The sequence below is a fragment of the Rattus rattus genome, chromosome 9, assembly GCF_011064425.1.
Source record: "Rattus rattus isolate New Zealand chromosome 9, Rrattus_CSIRO_v1, whole genome shotgun sequence".
Taxonomy (NCBI): domain Eukaryota; kingdom Metazoa; phylum Chordata; class Mammalia; order Rodentia; family Muridae; genus Rattus; species Rattus rattus.
In genome coordinates, this window is record NC_046162.1 from 17,325,867 (window position 1) to 17,347,597 (window position 21,731).

General features: G+C 51.2%; 1 protein-coding gene across 3 annotated transcripts; it reads left to right on the forward strand.

Annotated features, from left to right (window-relative positions):
* The first annotated feature begins 558 nt into the window (after nt 1–558).
* Tfap4 (transcription factor AP-4) lies at nt 559–17,051 on the forward strand. Of its 3 annotated transcripts, none has more exons than XM_032913381.1 (7): nt 559–662; nt 10,832–10,997; nt 11,089–11,187; nt 11,548–11,718; nt 12,439–12,579; nt 14,170–14,325; nt 15,935–17,051. In XM_032913381.1, exons 2-7 carry the CDS (start codon nt 10,923–10,925, stop codon nt 16,127–16,129), a joined length of 837 nt encoding a protein of 278 aa, XP_032769272.1. In that variant the 5' UTR covers nt 559–662; nt 10,832–10,922; the 3' UTR covers nt 16,130–17,051. The 3 variants fall into 3 exon arrangements, with proteins under 3 accessions (XP_032769272.1, XP_032769271.1, XP_032769273.1); XM_032913380.1 differs by lacking the exon at nt 559–662 and adding an exon at nt 1,500–1,902; XM_032913382.1 differs by lacking the exon at nt 559–662 and adding an exon at nt 8,796–9,375.
* The last annotated feature ends 4,680 nt before the right edge of the window (nt 17,052–21,731 follow it).

A 21,731-nucleotide genomic window follows, 5' to 3' on the forward strand; every position in this document is an offset into this window, starting at 1 on the left:
GTCATTTCACCTGCCTTCCTTTTTCCTTCCCTTCCGATCTCTTTGTTTCTTTTAGAGGCACAGTCTCTACAACTCTCCTTGGATCCGCGATCTTATCTTCGATCTCCAAGTGCTAGAATTCTGGTTTACAGGTGCGCAACACAGCCGCTAGGAAGTGCTGCTTTTCAAGTCTCCCTGGGAATTAGGTGCTAACTGATCTGGGATCTAAGAACTGCTTATCAGGTTGATCTGAAGATTGACCAATATGCGCGCAAAACTAACTAGCCATGCTCTGGATGTTGGTAGTATCAAACAATGTTTTCTAATAATACCTAACAATTGTTATTAATAGAAGTATTTCAACTAAGAGGCGCGATTTGGGTGGAACCTTGGAAGGCGACTGATGGCGCAGGGAAAGGAGCTGAGCTGGAGTGAGGACATTCCAAGGCAGGCGTGGGCTTCCTGAGCCTGGGGCCAAGCCCTCCAGGAGTCTGGGGAGGGCCGGGACCGGAAGGTGGAGGCGTGGCAGAGGACGGAAGCTCACCCCTAAAATGTCCCCTCCCTCGCCCCAGACCACGACTCCCCCATTGTAGAGAGCGCCCTCTGGCGGTGGAGCAAGTTCCAACTCGCCTTCCCCATGAATGAGAAGCTGCAGCCCGCGGCGCGCGAATCCGGAAAATAAGGTAGTGAAAGAGGCAGGACAGGACCTGGCAGCCACCACCAGACCTCTAATGGATATTCGGGCCGCGCTGGCAGCCTGCCCCAGGGGCCGCTGCTGTTCTGGCTTGCCTCCGCCTTTCCCTTCCTTCCCACTTGCTCTCTCTTCCTATAGCAGCTCCAACATCCGAGGTGTCCTGCGCACCTGCCTGTGTGCCATTTGTACCCTTCGCACTCTAATTTCCTGGCTCCAGCTAGAGTCCGGGCGGGGCAGCCACCTGGGCAGAAATGGAGGGAGGAGGCTGGCGGGTGGTCAGAGTCAGCCCCAAGTTACTTGTGGGAAGCGGTGGCTATGACGCAAGTTTCCAGGGGGCCCGGGTCGGCTCGAAAGGGAGCGCGCCAGAGTGGCTCCGCTGCTTGCAGTGGCAATCATGAAAATGCAAAAGCCTGAAGCACACACCCAAGAGAGCCTTCCCTTTGCTGCTGCAGCCCCGCCCAGCGCGCGTCCTCCTGGGCAGCGGTGCGCAAAGACCTGCACTGGGCAGTCCTCACGGACCCTGGACTGCACAGGCTGGGATCCCGCGCAGTGGCTGGCCTTTTTTTTTTTTTTTTTTTCCTTTTTTAGCTACGCTTGCCAACCTGTCAGCTGATGGACCTCATCACCCCATAGTGGCGCATGTAGCTGGGCCGCTGTTCACTCCATTCACATCGTGTCCCCCCACAGCCAGCTGTCGACCAGGGACCCCTGATCCCGGGGTTAAGTCTGCAGACCCATGTTGCAGTCGGTCCCAAGGAGCCTGCGCCCTTCTCGCCCCAGCATCCAGTCGCCCTGGGGGGGGCGCTGCAAATAGTCCTTTGTTTACATGCAATTCCTTACTCCGCGGAAGGAGGCCGGGGGAGTGCTGAGTTTTCACCAGCTGTTTCCCGCCTTGAAACAGACATCTGATCAGCTGCAAACACACACACACATACACACGCCCGGGGAGGCAGGCTGGAGAGACCTCCCTCCCGCCCCTCCCGCCCGCCTCCCTCCCCTCGCCGCTGCTGCTGCCGCCAGCATCTGGGACCGGCCGATTCTGCACCTCCGTCCGGCGCTGCCCTTTGATTCGGATTTCCATCTTGCATTCTCCGGCTGACCGCGAGACCTGGCTCGTGCACAGAAGGGGGGCCTATCGCTATGGAGTATTTCATGGTGCCCACTCAGAAGGTGCCCTCTTTGCAACATTTCAGGAAAACAGAGAAAGAAGTGATAGGAGGGCTCTGTAGGTGTGTACTGCTCCTCCCCCCCAACCCCTTCCCATTGCAGCCCCCGGCCAGCCCGCCCGGGCGGGTGCGCGTGTGCGCACGCATGGCTCGCGCCTCCGACCTCGCTCGCCTTTCTTAGCCACAGGGTCCGCCGCAGTCTTATGTGCCCTGCTTGCGCTGCCTAGGGACCCTCTTCCCTTGGAACGTGGGGACCCCGTGAGGCTCTGGCCACTTTTGTCCGCTGCAGGCGGGCGAGTCGCGACGTTTGTAAATTGCAAACAGACCCACGTGGTGCTGCAGCAGTCCCGGCCATGCTTGCTGCTGGTGGCTTTCACCCAGCGCTTCCTCCTCCCCCCGCCAGCTTTTGCTTCCTTCCTTTTCCTTGCTTCCTCGCGCTTTCTGGGAACCCTCTTCTAAGGAGGTTTTTGGGGGGTCCGGGGCGTGCGAGAGGACAGCTACAATGCTGCCATGCCGTCGCTCCTGGCTGCGGGGTTGGGGGGGGCGGGGAGCCGGGTGGTGTGAACGTTTGCAGAGAACAGAGCTGCAGCAGAGTTGGGGGCGTGCTCGCTTGAGGCTGCGAGGCGTACGTGGACCCTTAGTGACCATGCTTCGAGCAGGGAAGTCGCGGTTCCCCACGCGTTGGCAGTCACTAGTCGCACGTTCGCCGCCCGCGCCCGGGTGCTGTTTACTAGCGAGGCCTGGACGTGACTCTGCAGCCCTCTTGGAGTAGGCGGACCTCTGCGCGCGGCCTCGCGGGAGCTGTAGTTTTCTATGCCTGGTCGGTGCTGCATTGTGGGACTTGTAGGCGCTTCGGGGCCACGCTTTACTTGCACAAAGCTTGGTCGTAGCCAACTGGGTGGGCTAAGCAAGCCAGGTGGGGAGGCCTTTTGGGGAGGGTGCATCTTAGGTTGCTTCTAGGCTCAAGTCTACTCCCTGTTGCCTGTGGTTCTCTGCAAACTTTGCTGTCCCACGTCTGTACCCCAGTCATAAACGCAAAGCGTTGAATCTCCTGGCCGGGTGGGTGGTCGGAGGTCTGCAAGCTCTCTTGAGACACCCCTTAGTGAACTTGGTCCTACTTAGGTTGCCCCAGATCCACCCTCTACTAAATCGCGACCGACGAGTGGCCGAATCTCCCTAAACCCTTGTTAAATGGTCGTGTCTGGAATTACTGTTGCCGGCCGTGGTATCTGTTCATTGAACCCTACGAGCCGGCTGGGTCGGGGCGGGGATGGTGGTGGTGCACGCAAGGAGAGGTTTCTCCAGCGCGCTTAAGTTTGAAACCGACGATCCCTTTTCTGCCTGCCGCGCTACTCTAGGAGCGTAATGGCTCCCCAGGGCTGGGGCCACGTGCTCCGACACCCCAGCCAGGCAAGGCTGGGATTGAAGGAGGAGGAGGAGGAGCCCGCTGAGTGGCACGGCTGGTTGGTAGACAGCAACGCCTGTGGGGCAGGTTGCTGCATAGGTATAAAACCCAGGCAGGGATCACACTTTACTTTCAAGTTGAGAGCCAATACCTAGGGCTTGTTGATAGATGTAGCAGCTGGCAACCCCCCCCCCCATCCTCCTTCCCCTCCCTCCGCTGGCACTAAGGTCCACCTGAGGGCCCAGCAGGTACAAAACAGCAATCTACAAAACTCTTGGACTCTTGCTATGAGTTCATTTGTTTTCTGGTTTCTTTGTAAAGATGGATACAGAAGCTAAGAAAGGCACCAGTCAGAGCAAGTGGACTTGACTCCTAAGTTTGCTGTTGTGCTGGATCTTCTGAGCTGGCTTGGGTAGTGGGAAGTGAGGCTTGATTTGCTTCATGTTCTGGAGAGGTCATTCTAGTCCCGATCCTGCATAGGCTTTGACAGTAGGAACTTCAGGTTGCTATCCCTAGGCCTTTTGGTACTCCGGCTTCAATGGCTTCACTCTGTTCCTTTCTCCAGACCTGTGTTGCTGGAGGGCAGTACCCAGGAGCATTGGGTGTTGTCAGACCTAGTGATTGAGGAACCATAACCTGCCTACGGGCACACAGGTCCTCAGCTTGTCTTGCTAGGAGACAGTTGGTGGTACTCAGGGCATGGAAGAACACGGCCTCTAGGTGTGTTCATTTTCAGCTGGAGCTACAGCTGGGAGGGCCGTGGTGGCTGGAGTGTGGGCTGGGCAGGAGCTTATGGTGGATGGACTCTGGTTTGTTTCAGGCTATTGGACTTTGCTCCACCCCTCCCTACTTAGCTGGGTCCTCTCTGTCTGACTCCTATGCCTCTCGGGCTAACCAGAAAGACAGAAAGAACCGGGCAGAATGGCCCACTTTGATGTCTTGCTTGAAGTTTTGGACCTAATGGTTCTGTGAGACTTGGAGATAGGCAGTGCAAGACTCTAGAAAGCAGGTGCATGGAAGTTTCCATCCTTGTAAGTGCATGTGTATGCATGTATGTGCATGTGCATAGGTGACTTCCGCAGTTGCTCCCAGGTACAGTTGAGGAGGTTTATTGTAGATATGGGAAGAAAACAGCTGGAGGGATCTGGAAGGGTCCAGACTGAACATGGCCATGAGAGGAGAGAGAGAGCAAAGAGAGGGAGTACCTGGGTACCCGAATGCCAAGAGGACAGTAGCTAATAGGGATCAGAGGTTGGGGGAAGGGAAGCTCATTCTAGTCCCTGGGCTGGAAGAGTTTAGGGTAGGGAGTGGGGTGTGCCAGCCATGACTCTGTAACAGGTGCTGAGAGATGTTGGGAGAGCCTGGTAGCCAGCATCCCCTTTGATACATTAGGTAGGCACCTCAGCCATCTATCCTGAACTTGATCCCTAACATTCTTCCACCTTATTTGTTTGCTTATATTTTTATTTAATTTTTCTTAATCTCAGGTTTTTAAATGCGCGTGGGTGTTTTGCCTGTACGTGTATCTGCGTTACCACACGTGTGCCCTCAGCGGCCAGAAGAGGGCAACAGATCTCCTGAAGTAGTTGTGTGCTGCTGTGTGGGTGCTGGGAACTGAACTTGGGTCCTCTGGAGTAGAAAAAGTCAGTTCTCTCAGCTTTTCAACTGCCTGCTCTCCGCCATCTCTTCAGCTCAGATGGAGGGACCCAGGCTGGCTTCAAACTTGGGATCCTTTTTCCTCTTTAGCATTTCCTACTGAGGTAAAATTCCACAGCCAGCGTCTGCTCCTTGTTTGTAGACCTTTAGACCTAGTCCTAAGCAAGTAAGGTGGGGGAATGTTAGGTCTCAAGGCCTCACCTTTTCAGAAGAGGTCTTGAACTGAACCGGAGCTCACGGTTGCATTGTGCTGGCCGGCTTCACAGATCCACCTATCTCTGCGCCCCCTCCCCCACCCTTCAGCCCCTGAGTTTTGAAGTAGCAGATGCACAGTGCCCAGCTTTTGTGTGGATGCAGGAGCTCTGAATTCAGGTCCCCACGGTTATATGGCTCAGCCAACTCCTTAGTGCACCCCTCCCCCACAAAAAAAGATAGGTTCTCATTTAGCCCAGGCTGGCCTCCAACTTGACTTGTAAGTTAAGATGACCTCGAACTCCCAATCCTGCTGCTTTCTACCAAGTTGCTGGAGGGTCTAGCATGTACTGTCATCCTGGGTATCGTACAAACTCTTTAATAAAAAGTTCCTTTAAGGGCCGGCAAGATGGCTCAGTAGATAAGGTCCAGGTCCCTGTGAACAAGCCGAATTATCTGATTTATCCCTGTGTCCTGCAGGTGTATCTCTAAGAGCTCAAGGCAAGCCTGATTTACATAGCAAGTTCCAGGACAATCAGGGCTACACTGAGAGATCCTGTCTTAAAAGGAGGAGAGAGGAAGAGAGGGAGAGAGGTGTCATTAGAGAGTATTAAGAACTTTGGCATGGGGGTTGGGGATTTAGCTCAGTGGTAGAGCCCTTGCCTAGTAAGCTCAAGGCCCTGGGTTCGGTCCCCAGCTCCGAAAAAAAGAAAAAAAAAAAAAAAAAAGAACTTTGGCATGTTTGTGGTCTCTGGCCATGTATTTATGAAGGGTCAGTTTGACGCTGGCTAAGGATACAGACTGTGTGAAGTCCTGACCGCCGTCCTCGGCAGGTCACCGACTTGTGACGATGAAGGGTTGGTCTGTTCCCTTAGAGGTTGTCTTGGATAGATATCTGGATGAAAACTTCAGGGGAAGTGGGCCATTCTTTCCTCTTCTTCTTACACCGCCCAGCCTTCCTCTGACTTCCATCCAACTTCACCATGACCCAGTGTAAGGCAGTGTGGAAGCGAGGAGAGCCGAAATGGAGAGATTTCAGCCGCTCGGCTTCCATAGTTAGCGAGTGTCCGGGCAGGTGTGGGAGTCTGCGCCTGCGCGGGCTTTCTGTGATGGGCAGAAGTTGCTGGGGAAGAGATGTCTCAAGGAGAGGTGATCAGGGCCTGCCAGGGCTGTAGAGGGAGTGGCCGGTGATGGAGAAAGAGGACTGAACTTGTTACCGGGGTGGTCATTTCTATCGCTCCTTCTCCGGGTATGGGAGAAATCCCATGTGGCCTTCCCCTGCTTCGATTGCAAATGCTGGGTGTTTTAGGCATGCCAAGTGGGTTCGGGCCATGAGAAAAGAGAGTTGGTGGTGGCCAGTTAGAGGGCGTGGCCAGGCAAATGGGTGGACGGTGATGGGGCTCTTTCGGGCTTAATCTGGGCAGGAGGATCGGTACTAGTCAGGGATGGAGATGTGAACAACCAGCCTGCATCCTGCTCCCGGGCATCTGGCTGGAGGGCTGCCATCCATCAGTAGGGATAGTGATGACCCCGCTCTTAGGCTGCGTGGCCTAGTTCTGTTTCTTTACCATCGGCCCAGTTCTGTATTCGTGAAGCCAGGCAGTGGCGGTCAGCAGTAGTCTGGCTGTCATCACAGACCAGCGCCACCCCATGCCGGAGGTCCGTTCCCGCAGTGTTCATTAGGGGAATCCGAAGTTTTGAGGGTGTGGGGCTTTTTCATGTGATTACTTACCGTGAGTTGGAATTATAGGCATGTATGTAAGGAAATCTACTTTCTCTAGTGTAATGTCACCTGGAGGTGACAGTGAGGCTAGTCAGCAGGCAGGATCAGCGTTCCACCAGGGGTAATTCTCGGTTAGTCACACTACCCGCTAGGGCACCCACTAGCTTACCTGCAGCCCACGAGGACCAGCATATAGTGTGTTAATTCTGTCGCCTGGAGCTTCCCAGGCTGTTTGAATGAGTAGTTGAGTCAAACCGAGTCCCCAGGCAGAGCTGCAGCTTTATGAGGTGAGAGACTGTCCTGACAACTAGGTCCAGGGGCGACCATGTTAACTAGCACCTGGTCCTTAAGCACAGAGGCTGGGTGGAATGTTTGGGAAGGATCAGGCCTGCTCGCTCTCTGAGACTCAAGGTGTCTACCCTCTAGGAGTGCAGTGATAGAACCTTTCAGAGCTGGGACTCTGATAGTGCATGTCCCGGGGGATGGGGAGAGAGCTGACGTTGGCTCCAGGGCTGCATTTCTTTTCGAGGATAGCTGAGCTAGTGGGACCTGCAGGCGTGACCTTGTGTGAGTCCACCCATCGGTCTGCGCTCTCAGTCACACCCGCTTAGTTGTACAGCCTTTGGTTGTGTGTGAGCCTTAATAGAGCGCACAGCCGTTGGCGGGTCAAATTGTAGGAGCCCGCTCTACCCTGCTCTGGCTGTCTGCACAGCACTTGGAAGGCTGAGGCAGGAGGACTGCCTTGAGGCCAACCTGGGCTAGAAGAGTGAAACTTTTGTCTTAAACAAGAACAGCAACAACAAAAAGAATTGGTCCAGCAACTCCAGGGTGCCTGATCCTCCTCCCTGGGGAAGGTGTCACACAGTTGGTGTACGGGATATGGTATAGAGCCTGTTCTGCCCTACTCTGGAGTCCCAATGCCACTTTTTACTGTAGCAACCCCTCCCTCTCCCCCTCCCTCTCCCCCTCCCTCTCCCCTCTCCCTCTCCCCCCTCCCTGGGAATCAAGTGTTCTTAGCTGGGAAGCCATCTCTCCAGACCTATTTATTGGTTCTTTCAAACAACAGGGTCTTATTATGTAGTACAGATTGTTCTCGAACTCAGGGTCCTCCTGCCTCTGCCTATGTTGTGATTAAAGGCATTTGTTACCATGCCCAGCCCCCCCCTTTTTAAAAAAGATTTATTTATTTTATATATATGAATACACTGTAGCTGTCTTCAGACACACCAGAGAGGGCATCAGATCCCATTACAGATGGTTGTGAGCCACCATATGGTTGTGGGATTTGAACTCAGGACCTCTGGAAGAGCAGTCAGTGCTCTTAACAGCTGAGCCATCTCTCTGCCCGCCCCCCCCCCTTTAAATATAATGGTAGTTCTGGGAATTGATTCTAGGACTTTGAGCATTCTAGGCAAGCACTCTATCAACTGAGCTACAGATTTAGGCCTGTTTATTTTAAAACATATACTCCTGTATTCTGAGGCACTTTGGATAGGGTAGCTCTTAAGTAGCCTGAGGGTGGTTACAAGGCTTTCTCTTGAGACCCAGTCTTCGGTCAGTTTTAGCCTTTGGGGCACCATAAGCAGGGGCTCAGAGACTGGTGTTGTAGGGGAAACTCCCACAATAAACCTAGGGTGGGGTAGGGGTTATAATCACTGGGAAACTTGCTTTCTGTTACCTCTCTCTCTTTCTCTCTCTGTGTATATATGTATGAATGAATATATATATGTATATATATATTTATATTGTTTATATGTATGAGTGCCTACAGAGCCCAAAAGGTGTTGGTTTCCTCGGGTTGTAGTTACAGGTAGTTTTGAGCCACTGAACTCAAGTCCTCTAGAAGGACTGGAAAGACTCTTTTTTTTTTTTTTTTTTTTTTCTTGCTATGAGTGACTTTATTCCTCTCTCATGGTGGAAGAGCTGGAAAGACTCTTAATGGTTTAAATATCTCTTCAGCCTTCCCCCACACACTTTTTTTAAATTTTGAGACAGGGTCTTATGTATCATGGAGCTCAGGCTTACTTTGAACTTGCTATGTGGTTGAGGATGGTCTTGAACTTGTCTCCCAAGTGCCGGTGTTCCTGGCGTGTTGCCACCATGCCTATCACCTCATCTTTTTCTTACTTGTTTTTGAGACCGGAGTCTTCCTATGTAGCCCAGGCTGGCCTCAAAACTCTCACTCATGTAGCATCAGCCTGCTCAGTGCTGAAGCTACAGGTGTGTACCATCATGTCTTCCTGTCTCATTTTGTCCCTAAACCTGTGGCGTTAACTGCTTGCCGCAGCACATCCGTCTCACAGGGCCCACCGGCTCCTGAGGAGGTGTGTTCCGGGCCAGCTGTCCTGCTCTGAATCCCTGTCTCCTTCCAGATGCCCATCACTCCCCTTTGGGGGGCTGGGAGAAAAGAGGCATCCTGGCCTGAAGCAGGAGAACTGGACTCCTCCCTCTCTCCTAAGCTCTAACAAAAGGGAGACCTCATCTGTCCAGTGGGAAACCTGGGCCCTATCCCACTGCTCACATCCCCAGGTCCTGTGAGGGATGTGTACCCTGGAAGAGGGTGAGCTGGGGTCCTGGGCTTTGGGCCCTGAATGAAGGGTTTGATGAAGCGGGAAGGGGATGCTTTGCCTCCTGCCTCCTGCAGCGGCCAACAGGGAGCTCATTCCCAGCTGGCTGTCCTTTCTTTTGGGAAAGGAAGCTGAGGCCCTGGAAGGGGCAGGGATTCGGTCCTTTAGGGAGCTGAGGCAGGACAGATGGGGTAAGTTGTGTAGGACTGGACAGGCTTCAGCTGTCTCCAGCTGCTACAGATGCGCTTCCCTCCTGGGCTGCCTTGAAGCCCCCTTTCCCCCCTGGGGACAGATGCTGGGGCCAGCTCTCGGCAAGAGAGTTAGACCTGCCACCTCCTTGACCTCAGACTCCCACATCAGTGAGACAGAGGTGTCAGAGGCCTTTTTTGTTTTATTTCCCCAGGTCCAGGGTATGTTCCAGGCTCCCTTGACTCTAGCCTGGAACAGGTCACCCTGGGAGGGCCCCTCAGGAAGAGGCCAGGGCTGTGGCTTTGGGTGGGGCTGGAGGCCTCTGCTGAGAGCTCAGCATCTGGAAGCCATCAGGCCATGGACGAGAGGGGGAGTTGCAGGGGAGGGCCGGGGGGGGCATACCTCCTCCAGGCCACACACAGGCCCACCCCCTTGGGAGCAGTGGCATTGGGCCCTTCCACTGCTGGCTGCCTTCTCCCTCACCCCACTGCCTAGCTGCTGCTTCTGCAGCATGCGCTAACGTCGTCCATAGCATGAGAGGGCCTCAGTTCCTTATACGGAGTCATCTACCTCCGTGGAGTGGGTCGGGATAAAACAGAACTGTCTCGAGGGGTGGTGGACCCATTGTCCCACCTGTGGAGTGAATGCTGCCTGTCCTGTCCTTTTCGAACTCTTAACTCACAGTGGTGGTGTGGATGGTGGCTGGAGGCTTCTGGCTGGAGACAGCTATGGCGGTGGGCAGGCAGGAGGCAGTGTTGCCACATACAAGCTACTGAAAGAGGTGGGCCAGGTAGACACATCGAGGAACTTCCAAGAGCCCCCAAGAACTGCCTCTGGTTGCTGCCTGGGGTCCTCTTGTGTTAGAACCACAGGGATTAGCCATGCAGGTTTCTGGGCCTTTCCAGCCTGACTAGGGAGATATTAGGATAGCAGGCGAGGTCTGCCCAGCTGTGTCTTAATACCTGGACACAGCCAAGTCTCTCTTCTAGAGAACAGAACTCTAGGAAAGAAGTCAGGGAAGGGCATGGGTTCTGAGCAGATCGCATCCACAGACAGCTGCTTCAGTTCGCTGGGCATCCCAGGGCACAGCCTAGGTCTTCCTTGGGGGATGATCTGCCAGAGTCCAGGCCTCTAACGAGGAAGGGATGCGGGTTATACATCCGGGGCCCTCTGATGATCCACTGTGAGGGCAGTGGCCTTCTGGAGGTAAACCTCAGAGGATATTTATCTCGAACCCACTCCTGTTCTCCCCCCCGGCAGCCTAGCCAACATTCCACTGACTCCTGAGACCCAGAGGGACCAGGAAAGGCGGATTCGACGGGAAATTGCCAATAGCAACGAGCGGAGGCGCATGCAGAGTATCAATGCGGGCTTCCAGTCCCTCAAGACCCTTATTCCCCACACAGACGGAGAGAAGCTCAGCAAGGTGGGCAGGAGCAGGGAGGGCTTCCCGGAGGAGGTGTCACACTCTCACAGGGAGAGGACCATCAGTCCGACTCTTTCCCTCTTGCCCTCAGGCAGCCATTCTCCAGCAGACAGCAGAATACATCTTCTCTCTTGAGCAGGAGAAGACTAGACTCCTGCAGCAGAACACGCAGCTCAAGCGTTTTATCCAGGTACCGGATGGGGAATCCTCCCGGCAGTACCCTGCCTTCCTCTTCTGTGTAGCCATTACCTATTTCATTATCTTGGGACGGCTATCAGTCTTATCTTACCCGCGGAACCTGCCTACTTCCTGCCTGGGCTTGTTTCTTCATCTGTGAAGTATAGAGGAGCAGGCTCTGGAGGAAGCAGGTGACTGTTCTAGAAAGTAAGGCCTTTCTTCCGTGCCTGGCATTTGGGTACATGGTGGGTTTGCAGAATGGGTTCTCCAGTGTGAGTCCACCTGAATCGGGTAGCTTTGGAGGGCTTTCCATAGAGCCCTGTGACCCCTGGATGTGTTACGGGTGTATGAGCTTACTCACTAACCTCCCCAGGAGCTGAGTGGCTCATCCCCGAAGCGGCGGCGGGCAGAAGACAAGGACGAGGGCATTGGCTCACCCGACATCTGGGAGGATGAGAAAGCTGAGGACCTTAGGAGAGAGATGATCGAGCTGCGGCAACAGCTGGACAAGGAGCGCTCCGTGCGGATGATGCTGGAAGAGCAGGTGAGGCAGCGCCCTCTGCTGACCAGTGTGGTGCTCAGGCGCAGAGGATGGATTCTGTGGTCTGTTCCTCCCTTCAAGTATTCACAAGAGTGTCTGTTCTAAGCGCTGGAGAGATAGGTGGCTTAGTGGCTAAGAACACTTGTTCTTACAGAGGATCCGAGTTCAGTTCAATTTCCAGCACTCATATGGTGGCAGACAGCCACGTACAGCCCCAGTTCCAGGGAATCTGACGCCATCTTCCACTTCTGACTTAAACAGGCACCAGATGTGTACATGGTGTGGATTCCTCCAGGCAGAACACTCAGATGTACGGGCACGCAGACGTGTGGGCATGCACGTGTACACACACACACACACACACACACACACACACACACACACACACACACACACACACACAAATACAGCAGAAATAAGACTCCATTGGAGTTGTTTGGCACCAGGAACAGTTTGACCTGGTTCCTTAGGGTGCACTTCACAGCTTCTGTGAGGAAACCAGCTAATCAGACAAGAAGGGAAAGGGGGTTCTTTGTATTGGAAACGGTAGAGACAAAGTTTAGAGGTGAGGCGGGGACTGTCTTCTGTCTGCCCTGAAGGGGGCGCACTCTGCCAGGGTTCTAGGTTTAGCGTTGCCCTGTGGTGTCAGTGAACGGCCTTTGCAGCTGGTAGAGCAGGTGTAGTCCTGCTCCACCTCTCAGTGCTGTGCTGTCCCACCTGCAGGTGCGCTCTCTGGAGGCCCACATGTACCCGGAAAAACTCAAGGTGATTGCCCAGCAGGTGCAGCTGCAACAGCAGCAGGAGCAGGTGCGGCTGCTGCACCAGGAGAAGCTGGAGCGGGAACAGCAGCACCTGCGGACCCAGGTGAGAGGAGACTCCAGGAGGGGCCCCCTGGGCTGTGGTGGGGATCTCAGAATCCATTGGCCGGCCTTAGACTGCGTAGGTGCAAACAGGCATGCCGCGTTTAGGTGTTTTGGGAGGATCGGAACGTAGAGTAGAATCCTCACGGCAGTCCTTTGAAGCTTCAGCTGTTTGCTGTTTTATTGCTGTGGAAAATAAGATAGGGAAAGGTCAGGTTAACCTGCTCTGGAGCAGGAATTTGAACCTTCTTTGTCTTAATCCAGGAACTATGCTCCTCCTCCTCCTGCCCTCCTCCTCTTCCTCTTCCTCCTCTTTCTCTCCTTTTTCTTTTTGGCTTGCATGTGTGGCAAGTGTTCTGCCACCGAGCTACATCTCAGCCCCACTCTCTGTACTGTTTTCTGTTTGCTTGTTTGTTTTTTTTTTGCTTTTTTCTTGAGTCAGGAGCTCACTATTTAGACCAGGCTACCCCTGAATTCACAGAGATCTATCTGCTTCTGTCTCCAAGGGCTAAAGGTGTGTGCCACCATGCCCAGCCAGAGTGCCTATTAACAGTCACTTATCAGGTTCTAAAGTGCTTCTTGAGCCGCAAGCAAAGGGGCCAGAGGGTCGGGATGCACGGAAGCTGTTCGCTGCTCTTCCTTTCATTCCTAGTGTTCGAGGGTTCCGTGGGGTCGTGGATTGGTTGGTCCTCTCTACTCGCCAGGTTTTATTACTGTAGCAAGCACCGGATAGAGCCAAGTCATAAAGGGAAAAGGGGAATTTGGCTCGAATTTCGAAGGCTTCAGATTGGATCCGTGGTGAGGTGGTGTATCATGGCAGGAACAAAATCACTCACCTCATGACTTGTAAACTAAAGAGAGAAAAAGACAAAAAGCCGGGCTCTTACTGTGCTCTTGGAGAATGTGCCAGCCCAGTTACCTAGAGAACGTCTACCTGGCTCCATTATTATAATTACAATTATTATTATTATTATTATTATTATTATTATTATTATTATAGAGAACTTCTACCTGGCTCCATTATTATAATTACAATTATTATTATTATTATTATTATTATTATTATTATTTTTTTTTTTTGGTTTTTCTTCTTTTTGAGATAGGGTTTCTCTGTGCATCCTGGCTGTCCTGGCTCTGTAGACCAGGCTGGCCTCGAACTCACAGAGATCTGTTTGTCTCTGCCTCCCAAGTGCTGGGACTAAAGACGTGCGCTCCACTGCAAAGCACTAGACTCCGATATTATTTTTTTGTCTTAAGAGAGGGACTTGCTTTGTGTCCCACGTGGGCCTTGAACTTGGCCTCCTGACGGCTGTGATTATAGACGTGCACCACCACACTCACCGTAGGCTGGGCTTCTTTTTTTTTTTTTTTTTTTCCGGGAGCCAGGGCCTTGCGCTCGCTAGGCAAGCGCTCTACCGCTGAGCTAAATCCCCAACCCCAGGCTGGGCTTCTTAAGGTTTCTGTCTTCTAACACTGCCACACTGGACTTGGTGCGGGGAGAGGCATTTAAAATCCAAACTAGCAGATACCGCGTGAGTAAGGAAGTTTGGCGGGCCGGAACTAGTAGGGAAAACTGAGGACCTCTGCCTTGCAGCTCCTGCCTCCTCCTGCCCCCACCCACCACCCCACCGTGATTGTGCCTGCGCCAGCCCCGCCTTCCTCCCACCACATCAATGTTGTCACTATGGGTCCTTCCTCAGTCATCAACTCTGTCTCTACATCCCGGCAAAATCTGGACACCATCGTCCAGGTATGTGGGCTCAGGGAAGGGTGGCTTGTGGGAGGACATGTTTTTTCCTGGAAACCAGGAAGTAGGATGTGGACCAAGAGCAAGGTGGTGCTTGTGTAGGAGGAGAAAACATCTCAGTGCCTGGAGAGGTCTTTTTCAAAATGACATTTAGTGTGCGTCTGTCTGTCTATCTGCACCTTGGAATGTATGGTGAGCAGAGGACAGCTTGGCGGAACGAGTTCTCTACCATGTTGGACTCGAAGGGTCAGAAGACTTGTAAACTCAGGTTTATTTATTTATTTTTTTAAAGATTTAATTATTTATTATATAGAAGTACACCGTAGCTGTCAGATACAGACTAGAACAGGGCATCAGATCCCATTACAGATGGTTGTGAGCCACCATGTGGTTGCTGGGATTTGAACTCGGCTCCTCTGGAAGAGTAGTCAGTGCCCTTAACCACTGAGCCATCCCTCCAGGCCTAAACTCAGGTTTATAACACCTGGTGGCAAGTGTCTTTGCCCACGAACCATGCTGCTGGTCCTGAGAAGTTTTGTTCTCAGCTTGTGAGCTGGTCTAGAACTTTCTCTTATCTTCATGATCACACACACACACACACACACACACACACACACACACACACACACACACACAAACACACACACACACACACACACACACACACACACACACACACCACACACAAACCACACACCCCACACCCACACCCCACACACACCAAACCCACACACACACACACAAACCAACACATACACAAACCCACACACACAACACACCCACAAAAAAACCCAAAACACCACACCACACAACCCAACACACAACACCCACACACAAACACCAAAAACAAAAAAAAAAAAAAAAACAACACACACCATCACACACACACACACAAACCACACACCCACACACACACACACACACAAACCACACACCACACACACCACACACACCACACACACACACACAATGTTCCCATCATAATGTTCTCATTATGAAGGTTCACATCATTGACCCCCCAAAATGTCTTTGTCTCTCTCTCTATTTGTTGTTCGTTTTAGTTTCTGTATGTTTTTTATAATTTTGAGATCCTTGTATCCAAGGAGAAGTTACCATATTTTGCTAAGAAAGTGGGGCTGGGGATCAGAGAACCAAGAGTCAGGAACCCTTGAACCCTTTGCTCACCAATTAGGATAGGCTGGTTGGCTAATGAGCCCGAGGGAGCTTTCTGACTCTATCTCACCAGCCCTCACCGGGTTCACGGCTACTATGGTTGACTTTACTGAGTGCTGGGGACTGGACCCAATCCCTTGAGCTAGGAAGGAAAAAAAAAAAAAAAAGATCAGCTCCCAGAACTGTCATTTCACAGATGCCCAGCAAACTGGAAAATACAGCAAATAGCAAAGACCTTTAAGTTAGTAGAGGTCACAACCTATGAGCCATGTGTTCATCCAGGGCTTTGGTCTTTTCCAAGCCAGGCCTTTCATCTTAACAGAAGGGTCTTCTCTTTCTAAACTCACCCCCTGCTTTGCTTGGCTTAGTTTATTTCTGGACTGTTCTGGGCAGAAAGCAGCTGGCCTAGTCTCGGTAGCTCAACCTCCTTTCTGTGCAGGCCATCCAGCACATTGAGGGCACCCAGGACAGACAGGAGCTGGAAGAGGAACAGAGGCGAGCAGTTATTGTGAAGTCTGTCCGCAGCTGCCCGGAGGCCCACACCTCTGATACCGCCTCGGACTCCGAGGCCTCGGACAGCGACGCCATGGACCAGAGCCGGGAGGAGCCTTTGGGGGACGGGGAGCTTCCCTGACCACCCCCAGCCCTCCTCTCCCTTCTGGGGGCTAGAGGGGGCCGGGGCAACAACAGGGAGAAACATGGGTGAATGAGGAATTTTTACAAAATTATGATGTCATTTGGGTCTCTTTTATGACCTCCTTTTCAATACTGTAAGTCGACCTTTGATCGAAGCCACCGGAGCCCAGGTCCCGGGGTTGTGGTGGTGCATAGCACGAGTGGGAGCATCGGGACTCCAGGGCTGGGCCTCGGCCCTGGGGCCGAGGAAGCTGACACTGAGGTGCCTGGCCTCTCTCGCCAAAAAGCTTTTTTATTTTTTGTTTTTGTTTTGTTTTTGTTTTTTCCTTCCATTTAAACGTGTTTTTAAGAACAGGGAAAATCAAACAAAACCCCAAGTGTTTTGCTTCCTCCCCAGAGCCAGCCCGAGGCCGTCTGTCTCCACCTCTTCCCTCTATTGGGTTGTCTTTTTCTCTTTTAAGCACTTACATGGGTTGGGGGTCAGGCTGGGTTGGGGCTTTCTGGGGATCCGGACCCGGGAACAGGGGGACCCGGGAATCGGGGATCAACATTGCTTCTCGGTTGGGGTTTGCTGCTGCCATTGTCCCCTCCCTCTCCCCACCTCAGCAACAGAATTGGCCACTCTCTGCCTCCACCTTCCACCTTCCCCTGCAGGGTTCCTGTCATTGATCCCAAAAATGTCTTTGTCTCTCTTTTTGTTTTGTTTGTTGTTGGTTTTATTTTGGTTTTGGTTTTGTATTTTTTTTTTTTAATTTTAAATTTTCTTTTTTTTTTTTCTTTCTTTTTTTACAATTTTGAGGTCTTTGTGTCCAAGGAGAAGCTATTATATTTTGTTAAGAAAATGGGGGTAGGGAACAAAATACCAAGAGGCCATTGTGCCTTTGTAAAGAAACAAAATAAAATTTGTACTTTGTTTTTTAGCTGCTGTTTTTTATTGAGGATGTACTGTTCTGGGATCCTGGCCTGGGCTGATTGGCCTAGACTAAGGGGTGGTTTTTGGACTTCCTAATCCAGTGGTACTCCTGAACTGTGTGTGAAGTTGCAGTGAGGAGGTCGGGATCCCCACAGACCATGGGCTTCCCTGGGAGGTTCAACAGCACGTGTGCCAGGACCGAAGGGAATGCCGCCAACTTCTGTTCGAAACCAAGGGAAGGAAGGAACAAGCACGCCACATTTTCTAACTCCTAGGGAAAGAACACAGATGCTCACAGGCTGTGGGAGAACCGATAAGCCTTCCTACTTCCTGTGTGTAGTCCTGTGCCCCTCTTCTCCCAGGTTCCAAATCCCCCTAGGAATTTGTGAGCTGTTTCCTGTTTCCAAAACTGTTGGATGGTACCCACAACCTAAAGAACGACCCATGGCAGTGATGAGTAACTGACCTTACTGGGGGTTCCTTACAGAGCAGACGGTTGAGGATGGCTGTTTCCCTCAAGTCTCTCCTCTACTTGTTTTATGTAGCTCTTAGCCCACACACAGCAGAATTAACTTAGACCCGGCTTTAGAGCAGTGCCCAGCAGTTAAGCAGCACAGGTTCAGATAAAAACAGACTCCAGGAAAGCGCTTATGTGAACTCAACCCTTGTTCCTAATGGAGGTTGGGAAGGTAAGCAGATTTCAGCAAACACGGTCAGACCATAGGAAGCCTGGCTTTGTTATGCCGTGGCCTGGCACACAGAATAGCTCCGTGGGAGCGGGCTGTAAAACGGAGTTACTCATGCTGGGTCTGGAGGAGGAGTCTCACACCCTGTGAGGAGGCCCATGTTTTCTGTCACCATGAAATGCTGTGTAAGTGCGCATGCCCCGACTCTGGCCGTGGCCAGCCAGGGCTCAGCTCCACGTACACTCACTTCCTCTGAACCTGTTTCCTTTCCTGGGAATTGTAAGTAATGGTAGTTCAAGGAGGAGAGTCTCCATCATGTTTCTTAGTCTTCTCGAGACTAGAGATCACTTTATGGCCCATGTCTCATTCCTGCTTAGTCCGTATGGGACGAAGGGCGGCAGAAAAGCCAGTTTCCATCTCCAGTGTGTGCCTGCTCATGAACTTACTCAGCAGAAAGGTGGAAAAAATTTTAAACATTATATATCTACAAGGCATACAGTTTGTCATTTTATGAATGGACCCAATCATTCACAATATTGATGAACTCATCCGATTCAAAAATATCTCCGCAACTTCCAAAGGGGCCCCTTCTCCTAAAGTTCTTCATGACGCATCCTCCCAGTCCCACACAGCCACGATCTCATGTTAGAATTCCAAATGGGGGCTGGCAGAAGGGAAGGTGACGGTCGGTGCCTGCTACCAAGCCTACCTGGGTTTGATCCAAGGACTCACATGGTCGAAGGAGAGAATAGACTCCTGAGAGTTGTCCTCTGACCTCCACATGTATACCATGGCATGCTAGAAAAAAGAAAAAAAAACCCTAAATTCCAGCTCTCAGGAGGCAGGTGGTTTGAGGTAGTGATTTCAAGGTTGGGCAGGCTACACAGTGAGATCCTATCAGAAAACAAGCAAACAAACAGAAAATCCTCCAAAACCAACAAAACAAAACAAAACAAAACACTCCCAAACTAACCAAACCAACCAAACAAAACCGCACAAAAGTTTTATCGCAGTAATTGAAACTCACACTTGATTGTGGTTTTTTATTTTATTGAGTAGCCACCATCAGGATGGGAATTAGTACTTCCTCAGTGTTCCGCCAGTCTCTGTTGTTTCCCTGGTCTATCTCTCCTAGTTGTTGTTTTGCAAAATACTATACAATTGCAAATAGTCATACAACATGTAGCCATTCGAGTATGGTGTCTTTAGGTAGCATGCCTAATTTTCTCTTAGGTGTGAGGTGGTCGACAGGACTGGCTACATGCAACTTCCTAGAGCATCAACAGAGGGCGCTATGGGCCTAGGATGTCCGTTTCTGGAGGGACCGAGGCTCTGCCTCCTTCCGTTCTGCTCTAGTCCCATAGGCCAGAGGCGGGGCTTGGGGCGGAGCCAAGGAAAATAATCCTCTGGAAAAGCGACGGCGTCCAGCGGTGGTAGGCGGTCTCTTGAGAAGGCTGTGGAAGGCCTTGGCGCGTTCCCGCCCTTTCCGGGTTTAGCCACGCCCTCTCCGCGCGCACACCCCAGGGCGTCTGGTGGAGTTCCGCTCGCAGGCGCAGATGGCCAACAGGCTGCGGAGTTAAAACCGGTGGACGGAGAATAGGTGACATTTACGTACTACACTTAATTATGCCTGGAACATTGTCACCTCAGGGGATGGGTACCTTAGGCTCCTTCATTATTCGGTGAGCTCCTAGTCGACGCGCTATGGGACGCCGCAGCACCGAAGTTTGCACTTTACCTATCTTTTTTTTTTTTTTTTTTTTTGGAGCTGGGGACCGAACCCAGAGCAAGTGCTCTAAATCCCCAACCCCTGCACTTTATTCTTATGTGCAGGTCTATGGACCTGGGTTTTCTTGTGTTTGTGGGGTGGGGGGCTAGACTGTTAGGCAAGCCCTACCTAACCCTGTCTGTTTCCATTAATTTTTTTTTACTTTTTATTTTTTAATTTCACTTTTAGGTTTTATTATATATAGTTTTTACAGATTTGTTTTTATTTTCTGTGTATGAGTTTGCCTACATGCGTGGTGCCTGCTGTCCAGAAAAGGGCGTCGGATCCCTTGGAACTGAAGTTTTAATTTAAGACAGTCATGAGCCCTCTTTGGGTGCTGAGAACTGAACCCTAGACCTCTGCTCTTAATGGCTAAATGATCCCTCCAGCTCCTGTTTTATCTCTTGTTTGTTTGTTTGTTTGTTTATTATATATGGACACAACTATAGTCTGAACATTCAGGCGGAGTTAAAAGGTTATCCTTAGGCACATCTAAGTTTCAGGCCAGCATGGAATACATGAGACCCTGTGCTAAGAAATCAAATGAAATAAGATAACCGTTACTCCATCTGTCTGTCAGTCGGTCGGTCAGTCATTCTGTCTGTCTGTCTGTATTTGATCCCTTTGTGAAACTCACTATCTAGAACAGAAACCCCAAACTCAGATCCACCTGTCTCTGCCTCCTGGGGGCTGGAATTAAAGATATGTGCCACTACCCCCCCCATGTTACCTTGTTTTAATAAAATCCAGTTAATCAAATAAGTTGATTAAATTCAATTTTTGCAAAAATGCATTTATTATGCAGATCACAGGACAACTTTCCTGGAGTCAGTTCTATCCTTTTTTTTTTTTTTTTGGAGCTGAGGACTGAACCCAGGGCGTTGTGCTTGCTAGGCAAGCGCTCTACCACTGAGCTAAATCCCCAACCCCCAGTTCTATCCTTCTTGTGGGGGATAGAACTCAGGTCATCAGACTTGCCAGCAGTCTTTACCACTGAGATGTTTTACTAGCCCTAATATAATAAAAGTTAAAAAAAAAAACTTAATTGTGTGTGTCTGTGTACATGAGTGAAGTACCTGGAGAGGCCAGAGGGGGAATCAGATCCCCATGAGCTAGAGTTACAAATCTAACAAGATTGCTGGCAGCCAAACTCTGGTCCTCTGGAAGAGCGGAGACATTTAATTGCTGAGCCATTTTCCAGTGCCCTATTTAATTTAATTTAAGTTTTTAGAGACAGAGTCATTCACACGAATTTCAGGCCGTCCTTCAACTCCCCATGTGACTGAGGATAACCTTGACTTCCTGATCCCCCTTTGTGCGTTGGGATCACAGGGGTGTCCCATTACATCTTGCGTATACATCAGCAGTGTGTTAATTTCTTTTTCATGAACCAGACGGTTTATTGCAGAAATATGGTCAAGGTTCTAGCTGAGGTCCCAGCTGAGGCAATGCTGGGTTTCTTGGTGCAGGGGTGAATAGGGGCAGGAAGGTCAGGGGCTTTCATCAGACCACGGCCTCTAAGCTGCGAGATGTTCAGGGCCAGACTGCAGGCTAGGCTTGTGTCATCCAGCTTTTTGCTATCTTGTATCACCACAGAAAATCTGGTGAGCCAGCAATTCCCAAGGACAGAAACCAAAGAATCAGTTAGTGATGAATCTGTCTTCCCAAAGGCCCCAGTGGTATCAGCCAAGGTTTTGCATCCAGTTTTGTGGGTTTGATCACAACTTTTTGGTCACAAAGACTTACCTAACACTCAGATATGCTGCTACCTACATACCCTTGGCTTTCAGAGTCTAGGCTTGCTCCACAAACCCGGGAAAGTGGGTCTTTGAACAGTCAGGGCTAAATGTCCCAGCAACTCCAAAAAGCACACCCTGATGTCCTCAAATAACTCTGCCATGTTCACAATTCTAGACTTTTCTCAAAATACCTTCTATGGCTGGCAAGGTTACTGAGGTGCAGCTGTAACTAGCGGCCAGCTGTGTGCCTGTCCTACTGTTTCTTAGCCTGTCCCGGCTAAGGACAAGTGTGGACTTCAAGGTCCCACCAAACAACAAGCAGCCAGACTGGCCATGTACCTACCTGCCTGCCAGTGCTGGTTTGTTAGTGCTCTGTGTGACTGTTCCATAATTTATTTTTCCATTTACCTAGAGATGGACCTCTAGATTGTTTCTAAGCTATAGCTTTTGTAACTTCATTTTTACAGGATGGATTGGGTCTGTTTTTCATCTTA

Excerpts from the sequence above, each read along its gene's own strand:
- Tfap4 (XM_032913380.1), top strand. The coding sequence starts at position 1,814 with ATGGAGTATTTCATGGTGCCCACTCAGAAGGTGCCCTCTTTGCAACAT. Across the intron at positions 11,719-12,438 it reads GGATGATGCTGGAAGAGCAG|GTGCGCTCTCTGGAGGCCCA; the intron begins GTGAGGCAGCGC and ends TCCCACCTGCAG. Across the intron at positions 12,580-14,169 it reads AGCAGCACCTGCGGACCCAG|CTCCTGCCTCCTCCTGCCCC; the intron begins GTGAGAGGAGAC and ends TCTGCCTTGCAG.